Consider the following 21,779-nt stretch of genomic DNA (forward strand, 5'->3'; position numbering starts at 1 on the left):
CTCGCCTCAACTCTACTTGCTTTAATTCTCTGAGCTGGCATTTCCACTGCAGTGTAGTGTCACCTCAACGTGGGTGGGATTATAGGCTGATAGTTGCTCATAGTTGTGCCGCCTCTACTGCCAAGACATCATCTTAAACATGACACAAACTGACCAAAACAATAACACAACCGCTAGCTGTTAGCTACTAGCTCATTGTACTGCATAAAGCAGATGTTGCATGGTGATATAAGTGTAAAATTCAATTGGCCTGGTTGTTTTAGAAGCAAGCTTCCAGTAGCTGGTCAACTAAATAAAGTGAAGCTTTCAAGCAGAGTATAGAGTTAACATAACAAACATACCATCCTCCATCGTGGATCAACGCCAGTCCAGGGCACTCTCCCTCCCATTGCTCGCCGGTTTAGATGCATCCATTTGGTCGAACCACTTCCAATTTTCCTTGATGGTTCTGTAGTCACTTTTTACTTTTCCCTACAATGTTGGTAGGTCCGGTGGTAGCCGTGTGCGGCCAACAGCTGAGACACTTCCTGAGAGACTTTATGGTTTCGCTCATCGCTATCGAGTGGACCGTCTGCACCTCGTTTATTGTCCATGGCGTGGTTTTGCGCACAGCCATTTCTTTTTTCACAATTCGAAAATCGCATGAACAAATTATACTGTTATCGCTGTTGCTAACTTTAAAACTAGCGGGTTGATGTCGCGTGTAGGAAATCCAGTGACGTTGTTATGGAAGATTCTGCCTAACCAATCAGTGATCTGCAGGATTTTGACACCACATTTAGTATCAGTCTGGCTCGCTTGGAACCTCAACCGAGGTGGTACTAAAAAAAGTATCAGGTACCAGGTACTATCCACAGTGGAAAACCCTAAAAGTGAGCAGAGTCGAGTTGTACCGTGCAATGGAAAAGCCTCACGTCTATCCCTCACAGCCTCTCTGTCACTCCCATTAAATAGATGGCGCTAGCGTGGTATGACACACCGGTGGTAATTCCTTAAAAAATAATATTAGTAAAGTATGCATATGTTTGCCTTTTACAGAAGCATTGAACTGCAATGTGAAAAAAAATATTGTTTTAGGTGTCTGTGCCTTCCTAAGCCTATGCTCTATATTTTTCTCCTCAAAATTTTATTTTCTCTATCATATTTTCTCCCAATTTTGTTTTCTCTTCAAGAGGCAACCCAGGAGAAAATTTAATGTTTTGCTTGCTGGCTAACAATTAGCATACTTTATCTGTTTATTTGTATTGTTGTAAAATACAAAAGCAATGTTTCACAAATCTTAATCAAGGAAAGGAACATACTGTATTTAATGTTTGAGAGTCTACTAATACTTGAGTTCCCACAATTAAATGAATAAAGCTCAGGTTACTATGTTTAATATGGCATAGTTGTGACGTGTAACAACAGGAGATCTTTCTGGTTGTTTGATTACATTAACCACCGGGAAGCTCAATGCTGCTATTGATGTTGTGTTGTTTTCATTTGTTAGCCCATGTAAACATGCGCTACATAAACGTCTTTGACCATTACGACACCTCTCACTCTGTTTTCAGTGCTATGTTTAAAGGGTTGACTCATGTAAGAGTTGCCCAATTCAATTAAATCTTTGGAGCGATGCATCAGCTTCAACCACGGCACTGTGCCCAGTTAAAGGAAGATGCAGAGCTGCTTGAGGAAATGGTGCACACTTCATGTTCAGTCATCATCTGGCTTTCTGGTTGACCTTGATCTGTAAATGACGGGAAGCACCTTGCATCTCTATTTTCCACTGCATATTAATGCTAATTATGGCTAATGCAATTATTATTATTATTATTATTTTTTTTTTTGGAGATTAAAACAATTAAATAATTTAAAATAGAACATAGGCTCAGGAAGGCACAGACACCTAAAAAAGAATCTGTTTTTTTTCCCCCACAGTGTGGTTCAGGGCTTCCGTAGTCGTCTTCTCTGACCAGACCAATAATTTTCTTATTAATAGACGTCTAGTTGAATAATGTGCTAAAGGTTACTCTTTAGAATATGTTTAAATCTAGAATGACAATAACGTTTAAGTAGATGACAGAACCCGTTCCACTTTCAACATCGACAAAACTCGTTTCTTGAATTTATTTACACTATGCCATTTTATTTGATTTTATCGCCATCTATTGGGAGGACTGTTGTAATGCACACATGACTGGGTCAAATGAAAACTATGCATGGAATTGAATTGAAATGGAGTCATTACCTTTAGGCACAAATTTGTGCTACCTAAAAATGTCGTACCTATTAATATTGTTTAACGCATTCAAGGTATTTTCCCTAAATTATACAGCAGTATTTGTATTATCAAGCAATTGTAGGTGCACATGGGCTGGCTACACATATGCTTCTCAAACCCTTTATACCGAATGACAGTAAAATCTGTTACTCTACAAACTCACAACATTTTATTTATCTAAACACTTTTAGTAATATCAGAGTAGAAGCATCAATTCCATCCACTTAAGTTTTCAATACAAAGATTCTAGTGAAAATTGATAGTAGGTGCTATTTTCTCAAGTGTTTGTCATGATGCAGTGCACAAAAACACCAATATAAAATAGGCTAAAAGTAACAATGTGCTATTAGTGGTACAAACAAAAATAAGAGTTGCAACATATGTACGATATTTAATGATTTTCCAATATGCTTGACGAACAAGAAAAAACGCGGGAAACACATTTCATTGTTTTTTTACCATAAACAGTTTCGAGCGTAGCGAACGTGGAAAGAAACACCACCAACAACATCCAATTGGGCACTTACACCGATTCTTTATGGGCCAATAAGCTCTTGGCTTACTGAGTACTAAAGATTTTTCCCGAAAGAGGAACAACCACTCTGCACTTTCTCCCAATCTACTGTTGCGTTGAGTCACCTGATGCTTTTTGGATCATCCGATTGGCTGTGGAATTTTTGCAACCTGACTTTGTAGTTTGCTGCGCAAAATGTACTTAACTATATGTAATGACAGAATGACAATTATCACAATTATAAAATACTGCTATGGTGTTTAATCCACAATTAAAATCAATAATATATGCTATAATAAAACGTATATACAACTTAAGTATTTTAGCATAGATCTTTATCTAAGGTAGTAATTTGGTCGCCCTCCTGCGGCCGTGACGTTAAACTGCGTTTGCCTAACCGCCCAGTGAGGAGAGGATGTGCTAGTTTCTAAATAAAGCCTCTATGACCGAAAAAGGCGTTCATTTTCAGAGGTCCGGGCCTGTGTGCGTTTAGGTGCTCAGTTTGTGTTGCTCGTTTTAATTTCTCCGAGTGTTTCCATTGCAGTTTAATTAAAACGTAACAACAATGAGTGACGATGAGAAAGATTTCGTCAAAAGGGTATGTATTGTTTGTGCAGTTTTGTTGTGCACGCATCTTTACGTGTTTCCTCTAGAAACGGCCTCCATGTTGTGTGATAGCAAGCAGCGTTTGACGATTAATGCATAACTGTAACAATGTGATGGTTGAATTGACATTTTTTATGTTCTATAAAATGATATGCATACTAGTAACATTGATTTGTCTTCAAATCCAAGTTATAAGTTGGCTAACTTCAGTGCTAGCTGACAGACAACGTGCTCGATAATGACAATGATCTTCACCTTTATCTGCCTAATTTGTGCTTTTTACTATTAAACAGTTGCACTATGTTTTATTGTTGTCACTACGTGTTATGTTTCCCTTGCACGTATAATCAAACCGATGGAATTTGAACGAGTAATAAAATCTGCTAATGCATAAGGGAAGGTCATCGTGAGCCTTAATGCTGATTATGTATGCAAATTCGTTTTCACAATTAAGTGTACTTTTAGTTAACGGTGGGCATGATGTTTATAGGCTTATCAGGATAACAATTTGTCATAGGTTTGTGCTCCATCCTCAAATTCTCTAAAAATAATTTTTATGTCATGTCTATAAGTACAATTGAGCTGTTGATTTTGCATGCATGCTTAAGGCTCAGGATGCATCTGAAAGTGCATTAAATCTTGCATTACATTTGTTGGGTCATCAATAATGTTAATAAAATACTCACACTAATAAAATAATAGGATTCTTAGTTTTGATGTCCAGTGTTTTCACATTCTTCATCCTTTTTATTTATTTATTTTTTTGTGTGTGTTAAGGTTAAGGTTGGAAGAAGAGAAATCTGGACGAAGTCAAATGTCAAGTTGTTAATGAGAATAATATGAAGCTGAATTTTCAGTGCATGCTAATATTGCGAAGCAAAAGAAGTTCCCATATAGCATTTATGGGCAGTGAGAGAAGTTTGGGGAAGAGGAATGAAGTCAGAAATGAAATTGAAACTGAAGAAAGAAGAAAAGATGTGTAATGAAGTTAAGATCAGAAGTTATCTGGGATAAGATCACAGTGCTAAGTAACTCTTAGTATGTTTGTCATATGCGTGCATGCGTAAATCTCTTCTGTTGTCCATTTGTATTGCAATAGTTACTTTTGTCCTATAGCATGAGACTCCGTAATTTACACCAAGCTATTTGATGATTAATATGATGAATTACATGTGAAAAAAAATGAGAATGTTTAACTGTAAGTCCTTCAAAGTAGGCCTAATTGTTTGTTTTTGCACTTGAAAAAGGCTGTCATCACTGGATAATCCTATATATCCCTATTTGTAGTTTGGTCTCAAATTGACATTGAATTATTAGTTAAAACATTGCCAACATGACCCTGTTCCTTGGCTCTAAATTGATTCGGATGTGGTTGGTTTAGGAGTCCCGTTCGGCCTCTAGGAGTGCAAGTCCTAAAGGATCTGGTAAGTCAGCAAGTCGCCCACGGGATCGTTCACCTGCTCACTCAAAAGAGGGTTCCCGCCACTCTCGCTCCAAGTCCCGTTCTCGCTCCAGGTCCAAGACGAGGCAAGTACATTGTTTCTTGTCTTTTTGAGGTTTTGTTGTCTTCCCAAGAGTATGATAGCCCTAATTTACTTGGTTCATTCACAGACCAGCTTTGTTTTGTCTTTATGGTTGAAAGAAGGAACGGTTTAGGGCCAGAAAAAAAAATTCCCTCATCCAGGGCTACAATTTTAAGCACTCTGCAGTTAATCATTTGACATACGTCAATAGCAACTCTATATATCGTGAAAATTAAGCTGGAGGTTCTTATCTGTTGAATGGGCATGAGTAGTAGGCCCAAATGGAATCTGCAGACTTTGACGTTTAGTGTGCTAATGTTGGGGAAAACTGAGGAAATGGTTTTAAACATGGTTAAATGTGTCAAACAGAGTTTAGAGTACTACATCCTTATGGGTAACTGAGGAAGATTATCAAATTAACCAAATGCTGTAATTTAACAAACAGTGTCTATAACTTGTGAATGATGGATGTTCCAATTCTGCAGGCATATATTCCCTGTGAGCCTGCTTATCAGTTTGCAGTTTAATGGACCATATGATTGCATTAATGTTGTTGAGCCTTTGTCATCTTTTCCACTTTAATCCTTCCCAACACAGATCTCGTTCCCATCGGAGCTCTCGCAGACACTACAGTCGTTCCCGCTCGCGCTCCCATTCTCGCCGCAGGCGTTCACGCAGTCGCTCTTACAGCAGCGAATACCGTCGCCGCCACAGTCCAAGTCACTCTCCTATGTCGAACCGTAGACGCCATGTTGGTGACAGGGTGAGACCAAGAGTCAGATCCACATATGTTGCTTAACATGCTGTTTTTCATCATTTGCACAGAGGCTTTGTACTGCTGACTTGTAATTGATTATGTTTTTATTTTTGTAATTCTATAGGCAAACCCAGACCCAAACTGCTGCCTGGGAGTCTTTGGGCTGAGCCTTTACACCACAGAGAGGGACCTGAGAGAGGTCTTCTCCAAGTACGGCCCTCTTAGTGATGTCTCCATTGTGTACGACCAGCAGTCTCGGCGTTCTAGGGGGTTTGCCTTCGTCTACTTTGAGAACAGAGAGGATGCAAAGGAGGTAAACACTACATTTGACTAATGGAAAACGCAATCTATCGGCAAATTATTAATTGATAATATTGGAAAATGTTATATTGTTTTATCAAGAACAAAGGGCTGTGTTCAAGAAACAGTTCAGTTGTGCTCTATACATTTTATGCAATTTAAAATGTTTTTGTAAAAAAAAAAATTTGTGTATTGATTGTACTAGTATTCTGCATAATTGACCATACTGTGATTCATTAATGTAATGACGTATTATGTAGCATTAAAAAAAAAAAATTGAAGGAGTGCTGTCAAATTAAAATGTGAAATTGTAATATTCGTCGAATTTAAGATGAAAATGCACTTTTGAATGCTAAAATGAGCATTCATATTTTGGATGTGTGCCAGTCACTGATGACTTGCATTATTGGGCTTAAACAGAAGCAGTTCCTTTTAAATGGACACCACATCTAAAAAAAAAAATCGTTATTGCTCAAGACGCTGAAAAAAGCGAGACATGATGCAATGGTCAAAGACGTCTGCCTAGAGCAGTGCTTCTCAAACTTTTTAGTCCAAGTACCACCTTCGATCAAATCAGAACATTGAAGTACCACCAATGTTCACAAATATTTCTTCAGCATTCGGCAGATATAATTTTAAGCGTAGTCTTGTGTGCAACATACACAATGTCATATTAGATTAATATCAATATTTCTGTAGTTTATACAATCGGCAAGAGTGTTTCTAAAATCAAACAAACAATATTAACATTTAGAAGTTTTAAAATCCAGTTCAAACAAACTACTATATATTTTTAGAAATGTTTAGCTTGGGCATTGCTAGACCCTGTTTTTTATCCCAGCCCACCTAAAATCATGCAGCTAGCATCACCCTTAAAAATATGGGATAATGTGCATGTGATCTATGAAAACAGCGGCTTCAGTAAGCTATCTGAGGTTCATTTTACTCTGAATCATGCCTTTACCAGTCGTTAACTTTAAAACTTGTCAAACTAAGTATTTTCCTTCCCTCCAATCATAGGCCGACTCGTCCATATGTGACATGGTGGCAGTATTCGTCACTGCCTTGCACACAGCTGTCGGACGCGTAATCCATTTCTCTGTCCCGCATCTGAGCAATCTTCCAGTGAAATCAAAAACAAAACACAGCCAAATTCAACACAGTGTCTTTGAGTGAAAAGCACTATTTAACATCATATACTTTAAGCAAATCTGAGAAAGTGTAAAATAAATGGAATGATATCTTGCCTCATTTGTATCCGTATTTGCTTTTCTGTTTGGGAACCATATTGTGATACAGAGACATCAGTGCAGCTACGTGCAACAAGAACGTTACCTATTCACATCCTGCACTGCGGATGTAAAAAAAATAAAATAAAAAATGAGAAAAAGGTGGGCTATCTTGTTGATACGCAATTCCCTGCACACGATAGTGACATCACTCTGCTTAAGTTTAATATATAAGTTACAGTCTATAAATGTAATGAATGTTAACAAATTGTACATCTTTTCAAAGGTCTAAGGGTTCAACATTAATATCCGATCTCTGTTTCATGATCGCAATGCTCCAGAAACAGCAATTTAGTTATTTGTGCCAGGAGTACAATTGAAAACATGCAATATCAAAATGGGACTTGATACCCTTGTTATGAAAACGCGATCACCAGATGAATCCAGTTTGCCACACTTGGGTCAATTGTCCATGACAAGCGTTCATTGAAAAACATCCAATAGCACTTTTTGTCCATAAAAGTGATAAATCTGAGAAATATCGATATTCTCCATTGTTTACATGAGATCTCGTCTGGAAGAATTACCCTTTGTCATCGTTCTTCAACAAAATATGCAATCTGAGCAACATTCATGTTGTAAAACTGTATATGATCTTACATATTAGAGTCTCGTAAACAAAACGAGCCTGTCTCAAGTAAATTTTAAAAAAAAATGCGGCATAGTTTTATTCATAATAGCCGTGCAGTGCAGTCCGATTTTGTGTCGTCTTCAATTTCATTTTACTCTGTGTGGCTTCAACGATTTTACAGAAAAAAGAAAAAAAAAGAACTTGCAGGAAGCTCATTTTTTGTTAGATCATCTTCAAATTTGAAACAAAACTTCTTTAGACTTGTGGTTTTGAGAACATTGTATTTGCTGGGTTGTATTGGCACATTTATTATTGTGTTTTTAGATTATAAAAACATGTTCGGAACAAAATATTTCCATTACTATAAAAAAAATGACATATTAATTCTGAAACTTGGGAAATAAAGCCCAAAGTGTCTTCTTTCAAAAGATACTACAGCTGTGTCCACACTCCAAAGCGTTCAGTAAATACAACCATTTAAGTTCAGGTATATCTTTTCATGGTTTGTGCTCAAAAAGGGGGTGCGTATCAACAGGTTAAAGGTATATTACAATTGTAACCATACATTTGAATAAAATGTATTTTCATTTTATCTACATATCCTGGGACATGTGTACCACAGTTTGAGAACCACTAGACTAGAGCATGCTTACAAAGAAAAAGACGGACACCATCGCAATGAACTTGTGGATGTAGGAGACAACGTTGATTTAAAAATCAGATGTCTTGTAGTGCCCCCTCCTGAAATAATGTTTAATTTGAATATAATTAGAAGTTTGGATATATTTAAGTGAAAAATTAAGTTTCTCAGCCCTGTTGACTGCCCTAAAAGGAAGTACAGTACAGAATGTACCATTCCCGTGGATACTTTTTGGGCAGCAACAATAAAGGAATGGAATATAATTGAGTGATTGTTTGTGGTCCGTATTAATTATTCTGGGTTATTTTCATTTTTAGGCTAAAGAGCGTGCAAATGGTATGGAGCTGGATGGTCGCAGAATCAGAGTGGACTTCTCGATTACAAAGAGACCACACACCCCTACTCCTGGAATTTATATGGGAAGACCAACATAGTGAGTCTGATTTCAGTTATGAATCCAATTCTGTGATTTCTAACGGTCATCACACTCTCTAGGACCTTTATTTGGAATAAAAAAATTATATCCCTCACTCTTGAACAGATTTGATAATTGTCATTGAGTGTTTGTAAGTTAATGTTTAATTAGTCAAATCATTTCTTTATCTGAGCAGTGGTGGAGGCCCAAGCGTAAGCAGCAGACACCGTGATTACAACGAACGTGGCTATGAGCGAGGGGGCTATGATCGTTATGATGACCGTGATAACTACAACAACAGGTCGTACAGGTAAGAACAAAATGTCTTGATATCTTGCTATTGATCAGCTGTCTATATGTTGTTTGAAGTGACATGCTGTTGTCCTGCATACTAAATTACATCAGTAGATTGCATACAGCAAAATATTTCTCTACATGCATACAATACAGTTTGTTGTATGCAATAATTGAAAACATTTGAACTATGCTAAATAATTTTGAATGCCACTTGTTGGCAATGATTTGGCCAGCATGTCTTTCCATTGAGTACTCTTTTATGCTTGCAGAAGAAGGTCCCCCTCTCCCTACTATGGACGAGGTCCGTACAGGTCAAGATCACGCTCTCGCTCCTACTCCCCACGTAAGTACTGCACATGAGGATACAAACAAGTCTCTTTACTAGACCTCTCTTTCTGTCATAAGATATCCAAATGTCAGTTTTGTTTGATAGCCAAAAACAGTCAGCATCAACCGCTTATTTTAACTTCTGCCAGCCCAAGAGGTAATGTAGGCAGGAGACAAAGTTTTGGTGAAAACTAGCAGAATTTTTTTAATAAACTTAGTTGCGTCTTTCTCAATGCTCAGTCTGACTTTCTCTGATCAGCTCGAACTTAAAAAATTGTATTATGCTTCACAACATTTTTCCCTGATGTTGGAGACCTTGAAATGGACTAATCTTTATCTCTAACTTGTGAAGACAATATAGCAAACAGCATAAGATTAAATGGTAAAGAATACCAAAACTGAAAGGTAATAAGTAAAAACCAATATATAAAGTGGTACGTTTATGGATATGGAAGTTACATGAAAGAAATAAAGAAACAAAGTGAATTACAACACAAACAGATGTTTGCTTTCTTGAACCACACACAGGTTGTCTTTAAACACTGAAATTAGAACCTTAGATCCTTCACATAGAAAGCAAGTGAAAATGTGAACTTTATTTCTTCTCACAGGTCACTACTGAAAAGTGAAGAGTCCTCTCACCCTTCCTGGATCCAATGATGGCAATGACAACAGATTTTTATTTCTGGTGACATGAGTTTTAATTTACTTTAAACTCATCCCCTTCTATTTCTTGCCTAAAGATTTCATGTTTCCTTGACCAGTCTGGATGTTGTTTTTTTTTGTTGTTTTTTTATCTGATGCTAAATTTGCGTTTGTTGTATATTGTGATTAGGTTCCGGCTCCTTACTCCTCATTGTTTTTATGCGTTTTAAGCTTAGTATTGCAGTGGTCATGCAATAAAATGCTTTATACCTCCTAGCTGGTGTGAGTTTCTGATTTTGACTAATTCACTATGTAGTTTAAACCATGAAAACTGCAGTGTGTGTATATATATGATTCAAACATGAACCTGTTTACACTCAACTTAAGTGAACTTATGATTAATTTCAGTATATGAATCTGTACCAATGTTGTGTCTCAATATCATCTATAACAATACTTTAAAAACCTGTAAATGGTGTAGTTGAGAACTTCAGGTGTATTTATTGTTGGAAGTTTTGCAGATTGGATGCCAGCTGTTGTCTTCATGCTCCTTTATGAAATCAAGATTGTGTCCACCTAATCGCAGGGATATGGTCCGCATATTGATGTAATGCATGCCAATATTCTCTCGAGGCATTTGCCTTAAAATGCAGTGATGTCAATAGGTGTATTTAATCCGAATGAAAAGGTGTTCCAGTTGAAGTCATTATCTCATATCTACTTACGGACTCAAACGAAATACTTCCCAGTGAATGTGGTTTGAAGTACTCAAGGATTTTACATTTATTTGGCCGTGGTGTGGGTGTAAACATGACAATTTGGGTATTCTCTGTTGAATGGATTTAATTTGTCTGAATTTAAATAGGGTTTTAATTACTTTTATTGGCACCAAGTTTTAAGCACATCTCACAAACACTTGCTGACCTAAATTAAGAGTAAAACTGTATTTAGTTCTAGATTGTTCTGAATGTAAATGTAAAGCTGCTATAGCACTTTAGATGTCGCTTGCCTCTGCAAAATCAGGTGAGTTAGACATTAAAGAGTAAACTTTGCTAAATAGAATCACTACACTGAGATAGTCATTTTACATGCATAAAACCAACAGAATTAACCTATAAACTATTTTAGAATTAAACTACCTGTTATGATGCAAATAATGATAGAGATAAAAAATTTAATTATTGCTCAAATACTAAAAGCAAGCCTACCACTAAGTACGTAAGTCATAAGTGGAAGCAGTGCATTATATTGCATTGTGTCTGCCCCTCCTAAATAATTCCATAAGGTGTCTGTATGGGCAACTTCACATTCCTGTTTCTTTTCCATTGACGTAGTTGTTCCCAGAGAAAGTCCCATTTTCCAGCTGCTATTCTATTTGGGGGGAAAAAAACTACCATATGTGTATCATAGATTTAAAATTAAACTCGTATTATAAAAAACAAATTGTTTCCCCACGGGATAGTTCGATGATAACCGAGGGAAAACGCCCTTCAGTCTGCAACATCCGAAGGATGCCAATCAACCCGTCAATCACATCTGAAAATTAAGTTTCCTTGAAAATCAATGTCAAAATGATTCAAATACACAAGCTGAGGTGCTGTATGACCTGCCTGCCTTTACAATAGGCTATACTTGACTTTGAACGAAATCATCCTCTGTTGCTCCTTGACTCATCATTATACATTATCCAATGATTTATGCTGATAAATGGAACACTACACACCAATCATAACGCTGGAAGTCCATAAACACCTCTAAAGTAATTTTCTGGTATTTCAGAGCGGTTTTATTTAGAGGCGGCGCTTGTTGTCAACAGAGTAACGTCGCAACGATACTTTTTTCAATCCCTGTAAAAAGAGTTTGAGCAGGAACAGAGTTGTGCATGTGTAGTAGGGGGGTCCGTTCGTATCTGGGGGGTGACTGGTGAATTTCAGCCCTTTTTTAATTCCATTTTATTTTATTATTTTCTATTTTATGTTCTCCTTATTTTCCTTACTTCGATCAATCAATCCGTTGCACTCGCGCGCACGCAGATACACTTGGAAGTACAGATTTTCATATAGACCATGAACAAACTCTATGTGGGGAATCTGAGTCCTTCGGTGACCGTGGAGGACCTGAAGCAGCTCTTCGACGAAAGGAAGCTTCTCGTGACCGATCAGGTCCTGCTAAAATCCGGCTATGCCTTCGTGGACTTCCCCGACCAAAACTGGGCGATTAAAGCCATCGAGACGCTATCTGGTAAGTGCTTTTTTCACATCACGGAAAGACAGGGTTATATATATATATATATATGTGTGTGTATGTATGTATAAAGAATGGACACCGCCGAAACTTAAACACTTTCTTGGAAAAGGAAAGAAAAAGTAAGGATCGCGCATCAGCCGCGCGCTATTCCATCACCAGTGTCAAAGTTGCTCGCGCGACCGGACAAATGTGCGAATTACCCGCCCGATAGCTCAATCACTCTTGCGCTCGCCACACTCATGCGAAACAAGTTGGATTTATGATAGAAATCTTCAAATGAATGCTCGTTTCGTTAAACAAGAGAGCTGAACAGGGGCGATTTCTCAGCCTTCAGCACACGGGAATGTATCGGATGGGTCTGATGTTCGGGTGGTAGGCGTAATTATTTTTCAGTTATTTTTTGTCTTGATTTTATTGAAAAGAAGCGAGCGAACTGAGCGAAGAGAAGTCGTCACGTGCATGTTCCTATGATGTCCAGGTATGTTTTTACGAGGTGTCTTAAAGGTGGGTGACGGGGTTCTGGAGGAAAGTGCTAATAAACAGGTAGCTGGGGGGGACGGAGGTGAGATGCCAATTTTTGTGCTGCGCCAGGCCACTCACAACAGAACCCAATATGCATAACACCTCAATATAGTACTTATTGCATGCATGCGCTTGAGTCGTTATTCATGCTTCAAAAAAAAGTACACACCCAAAACTAATTCACGAAAGAGGACATATTTAGGAAGAAGAGTCTTATCCTTTGACCTCCCATTCTGTTCTTCAAACTCTCCTCATTGCTCGTATGTGGTTAATGGGAGTGGAAAGCATGGCTGCCCTTTTTTGTCGTATAAATTCATCAAGCATTTCGCATAATATCATCAAACATAATAGCAAATATTCTAAAGATAATATACCTCACATGTAGACGTGATAAAACTCAATGCATGCCGACATGCATTTATAAACCAAGTAGCTTGTATGATTATGCAATGTGTTTACGTTGCATGCCCAAGTTGCATGGCGTGGTTATGGATTAATTCGTGAGATTAGATAAAATAAATAAATAACACAAAATATTGCATTGGAGGGCCCAGTTCAATCAACATTAAATATCCGTTTTGATTGTAATTATGATCATTTGCTTTGTTTCCTGCTCGCAGGGAAAGTTGAATTACATGGAAAAGTGATCGAGGTCGACTACTCTGTTCCTAAAAAATTGAGGTAATAATAATTTTGCTTTATTTATGCTTTTGTAATGCATATTTTATTATTTATTTATTAATTACTTTTTGTAATAGAAATAAAAGGACAAGGCAAGCACACTTATCCCAACCTAAACCTTTGTGTTTTACCATGTTGTGATTTAGGGGCATTTCATTTTATTGTATTCATATCTATTAAATGTATATCTGGTTAGGGTTAATCAGCTCAAAATGAACGATATTTTGTTCTGTTCATTGTATGCTCTTTATTATACTGACTGTTCTTAGGCATTAAGAATGAATACATATATCTCATGGGGGGTTTCCTTGCTTAAACAAACGCAGATTTTACTGTCAATGTCTCTCCCTCGCTAAAAGCTTTATGAGCGGGCCTTGTGTTTACGTGCTGCAACCCTACAACAAATCCAGTCAGCGTACATGCAGACAAGATATATAAGTTTTAACCGAAACAGCGAATGTAAACGTTGCGTCGTAACCCTCGAACAAGTGCATACCCGAAATTTGACATCCAACCATTGTTCCTGGGCTTGAATTGTACAAGTACATGATTATTACTCATGACCTCGTGGCGCGTGTTTAGGCCCTTCTGTGGCCCACGTGATTTCCCCTATAGGCCCTGCGTGTGTGTTCCTCGGGAGGGCGGCATAGAAATGTCTACAGAACAGCCCACAACCTTGAGATTTAAGTGCCTATATGGAAAACAAGTACACGCACAGGCGTATATTTCATATTAAGTAGGCGTCTCCTTGTCATGCACTGCGTCAGAGCAGAGTAAAGTTCTTAAATAAAAATAAAAATTAATTCACTGCTTTGAATGTGTAAAATGCTATGTTTATAACGCTTCTCTATTTTTACATTGGTCTTCGACGCCTCAGATGGCCCGACGCTACAGATGTAACTTGGGAGTGTGTTGCAGAAAGTGTTTGATTTGTTAGAGCCGGCCATGCTGCTGCTAGAGTCAACCTAACATGTCTGAGAGAGCAGCATGTGTGCAGTTCATTCTAGAACGTTTCACACCGTTTTAGAACGTTTGACACGCTTCTAGAATCAGAGGTGCAATCTGAAGCGAACTAGAGCGGCTCACTTTACACACGTGCGATATTTGGACGCCTTTATTTCGCAGTATAGTCCTCACGCACAAGGCGCATTTCGCGTGTTTGCTGTGGTGCTTCTCATGTCCATTTGGCCAGTGATACACGTATTCGGTCACTTTACCATAGTGTTTGTGTTTTTGTGTATTTACGTTCATAAGTAGGCTACTTAGAAATTATTATATAGCCTACAATACGTACGCAATATGGAGGTATTCATGATAGCAGCACACATTGCTGACGCGATTTAACGTAATGCCAGGTGTTATATATTTATCTGAATCCTCAGCGTAGTTGTTTGTTTAATACAGTTAAAATGCCTATATATTAACAGTTGTCTTATTTTAAATGTTATGCAACTAATATCAATCTATATACTTTGGTTAAATGCTTTAGAAATCGCCTATTCGTTAAATGCGAATGTCACGTGTTTATTCAGGATTGAACAATGTGTCATTTAAAAGCAGTCTACACTTACAGTATTATGAGTGTTCAGTATTTTTGAAGGTAACATATATATTTGGGTGTTCTCCCATTTTTTCATTTATGGGTTACCTGTTCACAGAGTTGTTTTAAAACAAATTATAGTCAAAATGAATTATGTTGTTTAGTATTTGTTTAGCTCTGGGATGCTTCCCCCCCTCTTTTTTTATTAAACTCTAAAGGTTGATTCCCTTCTGTAAGAAAAGACTATTAGAACTAAATTAAAGTTATATAAGAGGACATTTTAATTTGAATGTTTACTTGATATTTTACATTCTGCACAGTTTCACAATTTACAGAACAATTAAAAACAGAAAGTTTATGCTGCAGAAATTATTGTAATTAATTCAAGTATTTATATTATATCTGAATGTTTCAATGATTGCATTTTAATATGCATTCATTTTGTTTTCACAAATGAAGCTGTAAAACAAGTCAGACCAGGATTGCCTGAAAACTGATTAAACATTTAACCAGTACATTGAGTCAGCTGCCTTAAGGATAAGTTTACATGTAATTTAAATAATTGTAATAAGAATCTAAGAAGATGTTGATCTGTAATTTGTGAGAATTATTGCACAGTTTACAGTTTCACTTTTTTATTTTATTTTATTTGTCTCTCAATAGACTAGCCTGAATGATCAGAGTTTTATTAAAATAAAGAATATTATATAAAAAAAACTATTAGTTAGAATTTGTATTAGTGCTCTGTTTAAAGCAGAAACACCCCAGTCTTTATTTTGTTTTTATAGCAAATCTAATACAGTGGTTTTATGGTACAAAACTCTTTCAAAACAGCTGCTTTCTCTAGATGTAGTTACATTTGCATTGTCAAATTTGTGGCTTACAATTAGCAGTGCTTTTGCTGAGAAGTCTGTACTTCTTTCAGCATTCTCATTTTCTTCTAATGTTTTATAATGGAGATCTGTGCAGGACACAATGCTATTTATTTTCAGTCAAAGAATTGGAAGGATGGGAAGATGTAGGGCAGAGCAGATATTCATGTTTGCAACAGATGACATGACATGCTTTAGAGAGTTTAATATATTCCTCCAGGATTTATACAAATTTAGGTTTGCTTGTACTTTGAATTAGTTTTGAATGATCAGTTTTACAATGCAATAAATGCATTTAAGTGTTTAATTGCATTTGAAAAGGTATTAAGGAAAACAACTGTTCGCAAATCACACCCACACACACACCCTCACACAGATAAATAACCAGCATATTTAGATTAATCTTAATGTATTCACAAATTAGATATGATTTTTAACAGCTTGTTTCTATGCCTGTATAACTAGTGGATGAAGTCTTCAGTGTGTGGTAGAAATATGAATTAACCACAAATCTTTAGTTAAACCCTGCTGTCATTGAAGTGATTATTCTGTGAATTTATTAAAAGATCAGGTCTCTCAAAATACAGGGAAAAGTTTAGATTTATGTCCTATTTTCATTCGTCAAATCTTGTTACTGTGCTTATGTGTGGTGGCAAGTCTGATATTTTATCTATTTTGTTAGAAATAATATATATTTTTTATATAGATCTCATGAAATCAGAATGAAATCAAATAACAAAATATAATTTCAAGCTTGCATAACTAAAAATGTGTATTGAACAGATCTGAACTGATTGCAAGAAAAAATTTTTAATTCAGAAATATATGTACATTTAATTTTCAGATTAATTTAGTTCTTTTTTGAATGAAATTGTTATTGTTTTAGTAATTCCCAAGACTATGTACTATCACAATTATCTGAGGGTGTCTAGATGACAAAAAATTATCCATCTTAGTTCAAATTAATATTTTCTATTGGCTTATGAGATGAATAGATTGAGAAGCCAGAAGTGGAAGCAAAAAAGTGGGTTATGACGTTGTTTAAATCTCACTAAAGAGCTAGTTACCAAGCCCAAGGGCATATGTATCTCAAGAGATGAGGTCTATCAGTAATGCCCTTTGCCTCCATCAGAGCTTTATTTATTGTCACTTTTTGCAAACCAATTAGTCTTGTGTCTGTAATACTTCCTGGAGTATTTGTTTAAAATCATTAGGATGAACCATATTTCGAGTGGTTTTTCATCAATGTTTGATGTACGCGAAAGTGTTATAATAAGATTTCTGAAAGTTTGTAATGAAATGAGACTGAATATTCATGTTAATTACAAATTTGTCAGGGTTCAGAGCTTTGCTCATTAATGCTTTTTTAAAACTGGTTGTAGGTACAATGTCTTGACATTGTTTGTTTTCTTAAGCATATCACTCGTGTTTTCGCTCTGAATGAAATTCTGTTGCATTGTCATCATATTCTCCTTTCTCACATGGCCAATATGTGACTGTTAGTGATGGTGCCTAAATACAGTGTCAAGTGGTTTGTTCTCTTTGTACTCATTATTTGTCAAACTTGAGTATCAGTTTAAGCAGGTTAAGCACAGGCTCTGCCATGGAAAATATACACACTTTTTCAGTCATTACACATCTTTCCTTTCAAAAAGTGATTTAACGGTAGATTTTAATTCTTAACCCTAGAAAATCACAGACACTTCATGGCACAGGTGTTGCTCCTTTAAAATTGTTCAAAGATTTGTCAGAGGTTTCCCTGTTGCATTCACTTTCATTAAAATGCTGTGATACAGATAAATGTAATCTACTATACAGTAGCAAGCCTATATTTTTATGTACTTTGTAACCTCTCCACATGCTGGATTAAATACTGTAAAGCATAATTCCTCATTTGCTAGTCCCTTTATCATTATAAAGGGTGCAGAGGGAATAAAGGGATTATATCATAAAGAATTTGAGAATGATTGTCGTAGAAGCTATTTGCTATAATATCCTTTGAAGAAGCTTGTTTTCTCTCTTCAGTGGCTCTTATCAAATGTTTGTTTGTAGACTAGCAGGGTAATGATAATGTTTCTCTCTTCATTTGGTATGTAGTAAAGAGAGCTGCCGTTTTAATTTTGTATCATGTTGTACCTGATAAGCACTTATGCAGGTGCATGTTTTCAGTCGTGCTGTTTATTCTCCTCAGTGGAGTGGTGGATACTAGAGAGCAGATGTTACTGGAACACTGCCCTTCCAGTGGCTAAGGGAAGACAGTTAGTGGTTTGTAGCTGTAAAGAGAGGCAATATGCTGTACTGCTTATTTGCTGTCATTTGTATAGTCCTAAGCCGACCAAAACTATGTGTCATCTTACAGATGTAATTCACAAACCTCACAAAAATCCAGAGTTTTCTTCCTGTCCAATGCTCATCTAAGATCTTCCTCTGAAGCACATATTCCATCAGCCAAAATCAAAAACTTCAGGATAAGGCTCAAATGTTCCTCTAATAATTCACAAAACATGATGGTCAGTCCGTGATAACCCACGCAGGCGATCCACGTCATTTAAACTCAGTAGATTGCGCTGTAATGTCATGCGGTAACACACTGACATAGTGATGGATTTATGTCATCATAAAATCAGAGACCGTCCCATCACGAAAAGTGGTCACACGAGATGCATTTAAGCGAAGAGGTGTGAACAGTGATGTGTCTCACCTGACCACGTGATCGGATCACCCGAGATCTTAATACCAGGTGTAAACGGGGTCTGAGATGGTGAGAAAGGCTTCAGTCTGGTTTAGTTTGTGTAAAAAGTCTCAAAGAAAATGGACACTGTGTTTAAAATAATTCACCCTGCTTTTAGTGTGTTTGAATTGAGGTTTAAATTTGTGTTTGGTTCCTACTCATTTACTCTTTGTTTTATTATGATCTTTTTTCCCTATTGTTTGAGAAGTCAACTGGATAACAAAACTGCTTGGACGAATAAGAAATTGTCTTGTCTGTATCTTTGTAAAGTCAGAGTGTTAATAAAAGAATTGTGTTTCTTTTACATAATTTACAAAAAGCCTGGATAAAGTGTTTTAGAGCTTATACTGGAGATCCTGCTGTTAATTAAATCAGAATTTGCTTTCTGTAATTCTATGTCCATATATACTGTATTGAATAATGGTTTAATATGGTCTCATCAACCCAGCAGGACAGTCCTAATCATTCAATTATAATCAGGGTTTTAGTGCCTGATAAAATGTGATTTTAAAGCTTGTCACATCAACGCTGTTTCTTCGTTAGAAGCACTTTTGCAGTAATCTTGGGTGGGGGAAATCCACCTTTGCAGAGGACAATTGTGGGATATCTCTGCTGAATAGGGCGCTGCTTGGCGACCAAAGCATGAGCATTCACACTTGGTGCAGTGGCACTGCTTTGGGGTTTGTCGTGCTCTTGGGTTGCAGAGCAGGCGGGGGAGATGGGCAGCTGACAACCCAGCAGGTGCCCTGGTTTGCTCTTCAGACCTCACTGACTTACTCTGTGACTGAACCCTGTAAGTGTGTGTCTGTGTGTGTGTTGGAGCAGTTGTTAGCCCCCAATGCTGAGATGGTTTCAAGCTTGGTCCAAACCACCTGTGCAATACAACCTCTCCCTCTCCTACCCCTCACAATGGTTTCAAAATAAACTAACTTAAAGGAGACCTATTATGCCCCTTTTTGCAAGATGTAATATAAGTCTCAGGTGTCTCCAGAATTTTCAGCTCAAAATACCCCACAGATCATTTTTTATACCATGTTGTAAATGTCTCTTTTTGGGTGGAATCAAAAACACGCTGTTTTCGTGTGTGTCTCTTTAAATGCAATTTAAAGAGACACACACGAAAACAGCGTGTTTTTGACATAGCTCGCCCCTGACATAGCCCCTGACATAGCTCTGATCTCCATGAATACAATCAGAGACAATGGTAACTTTAGCTGCATTAGCCGTGGGATCAGCTAACAAGCACATTCGGAAAGGAGATTTGCTAACATTCACAAAATATAAAGTGTGATATTTCTAAAATTATTTGCACAAACATACACAGATTTTTGTATATTTTAGGGCACATTTCCTTCAAAAACAAAACTTGTCCACTGCGTCTTCAGTGGCTCTGATGCCGGGAGTATATGAAGACTCTTATATTCACTTTTACAGCCAACAACAGAACACTTTTGACACTTACAAAGCTGAGACATTATTCTTCTCACTGTATCTGCTCCAGCATGGAATAAAAATGGCAGACTGTTTGTAGAGATCTCAGGGGAGGATCTATGATAATAGGGTGGAGTTCGTCACCAGTCGAGGGCGAAGCCACTTTTAAAGTGGCGTCACTTTATAGCAGAAATGAAAACCATTCATTTTGACACTGTTTTTGATTTATAGAAATATAAGAAGAGCGGGTGGACTTTTAACACTGTAGGGGTGGTTGTGTACACATGCTGCCGACGATTTATGTACAAACATCATGTAAAAGTGAATTTTGTATAATAGGTCCCTTATAAACAACCAATTGTAGCTTTACTCATACATTCATTCCACGTTCACCATATGAACAATATGTATTAATAAAATAGATTTAAATGAACAATTAAAAACAGATTGAACACAAAGTAATTTTAACAACAGTAAGTCAAAAGTTTTACTTTTGGAATCGGTCTTTGCATACTGAAAATCTAATCACTGACCCCAGTGGCTGAAGCTGGAAATGTTGTTGAACATATGAGTTCCAATTTCTAGGTGAAATGTCCACAGAGTGGCACTAAAAGCAAGTTGTAAATTTAACTGTAAATTAGATATTACATTCAACAGGCATGCATATTTTCAAACCTCAGAGTGAATTTCAAACCTTCAAATTGCACTCACCATTTTTTATGTGAACGTAATTACTTCCTGGTTCACATGGGACCAGAACCTGTGTCTTGGAGATAGCAATATGTTGATTTCCCATGTGATCATGTTGTTAAAAAAAGTTTTTTTCATTGAAACCAATTTGAAAAAAAGATTGCTGGCATTCAGATAATGCACATGTGTGGAATTGTGTTTCTATTTAAAAGGCTATCATGTTTTTATTGTTTCACGTGTTCCTATTCTGAAATACAGCTGGCGAAAGTTGACTTCTTGAGCTGTTAACAATGGGGCTTGCTGTGGAAAAAATCTGCACAGGTTGCAGTGTCCAGTTGTCAAGCAACAGTGCGTAGTATGTAGTGCTTTTTCTTTCCACCATAAAAGGGGACCATTAGCGGTGTATGTGACCTCAGTGTAACATATCCACAGCACCCCCTTAATGCATTCAGTAATGACAAATTAAAGGTGAGATATTCAGTACATTTTGACTAGTGGAACAAGTACTCGACTAGACAATTATTTGTGCACATCCTTAGTTAGCCTACTATGAAGCTTCATTTATTTGTCCAGTGAAGATGCCAGTCAGTTCAACTTGCTGGCAATTATCTGAGCAGCTGTCACAAGGAATATGTTTAATGTACTGTACTGTAGAGTAAGTAGGGCTGGGCAATATGGATCAAAAATCATATCCCGGTATTTTCAGGCTGAATGGCAATACACAATATATACAGTATCTCACAAAAGTGAGTACACCCCTCACATTTTTGTCTGACATCTTTTCATGTGACAACACTGAAGAAATTACACTTTGCTACAATGTAAAGTAGTGAGTGTACAGCTTGTATAACAGTGTAAATTTGCTGTCCCCTCAAAATAACTCAACACACAGCCGTTAATGTCTAAACCGCTCGCAAC

General features: G+C 37.0%; 2 protein-coding genes across 5 annotated transcripts in view; both read left to right on the forward strand.

Annotated features, from left to right (window-relative positions):
• Window positions 1-3,219: 3,219 nt before the first annotated feature.
• On the forward strand, window positions 3,220-10,417 carry LOC127659246 (transformer-2 protein homolog beta-like). Of its 4 annotated transcripts, none has more exons than XM_052148978.1 (8): window positions 3,220-3,375; window positions 4,765-4,910; window positions 5,504-5,669; window positions 5,788-5,976; window positions 8,781-8,896; window positions 9,075-9,188; window positions 9,445-9,518; window positions 10,114-10,417. In XM_052148978.1, the coding sequence occupies exons 1-8, from the start codon at window positions 3,343-3,345 to the stop codon at window positions 10,122-10,124; spliced, it is 849 nt and encodes a 282-aa protein (XP_052004938.1). In that variant the 5' UTR covers window positions 3,220-3,342; the 3' UTR covers window positions 10,125-10,417. The 4 variants fall into 4 exon arrangements, with proteins under 4 accessions (XP_052004938.1, XP_052004941.1, XP_052004942.1 ...); XM_052148981.1 differs by adding an exon at window positions 4,161-4,421 and having other exon boundaries at window positions 3,232-3,375; window positions 4,765-5,669; XM_052148982.1 differs by adding an exon at window positions 4,161-4,411 and having other exon boundaries at window positions 3,232-3,375; window positions 4,765-5,669.
• A 1,589-nt stretch (window positions 10,418-12,006) lies between these two features.
• The window catches only part of LOC127658652 (insulin-like growth factor 2 mRNA-binding protein 2), a 106,875-nt gene continuing 97,102 nt past the window's right edge, over window positions 12,007-21,779 (forward strand). Inside the window, exons 1-2 of the mRNA XM_052148040.1 lie at window positions 12,007-12,388; window positions 13,537-13,597. Coding sequence (XP_052004000.1) covers window positions 12,214-12,388; window positions 13,537-13,597 — 236 coding nt within the window. The 5' untranslated portion in view covers window positions 12,007-12,213. The remainder of the gene's footprint in view (window positions 12,389-13,536; window positions 13,598-21,779) is intronic.

Source organism: Xyrauchen texanus, chromosome 18 (assembly GCF_025860055.1).
Source record: "Xyrauchen texanus isolate HMW12.3.18 chromosome 18, RBS_HiC_50CHRs, whole genome shotgun sequence".
In the NCBI taxonomy this organism is placed as follows: Eukaryota; Metazoa; Chordata; class Actinopteri; order Cypriniformes; family Catostomidae; genus Xyrauchen; species Xyrauchen texanus.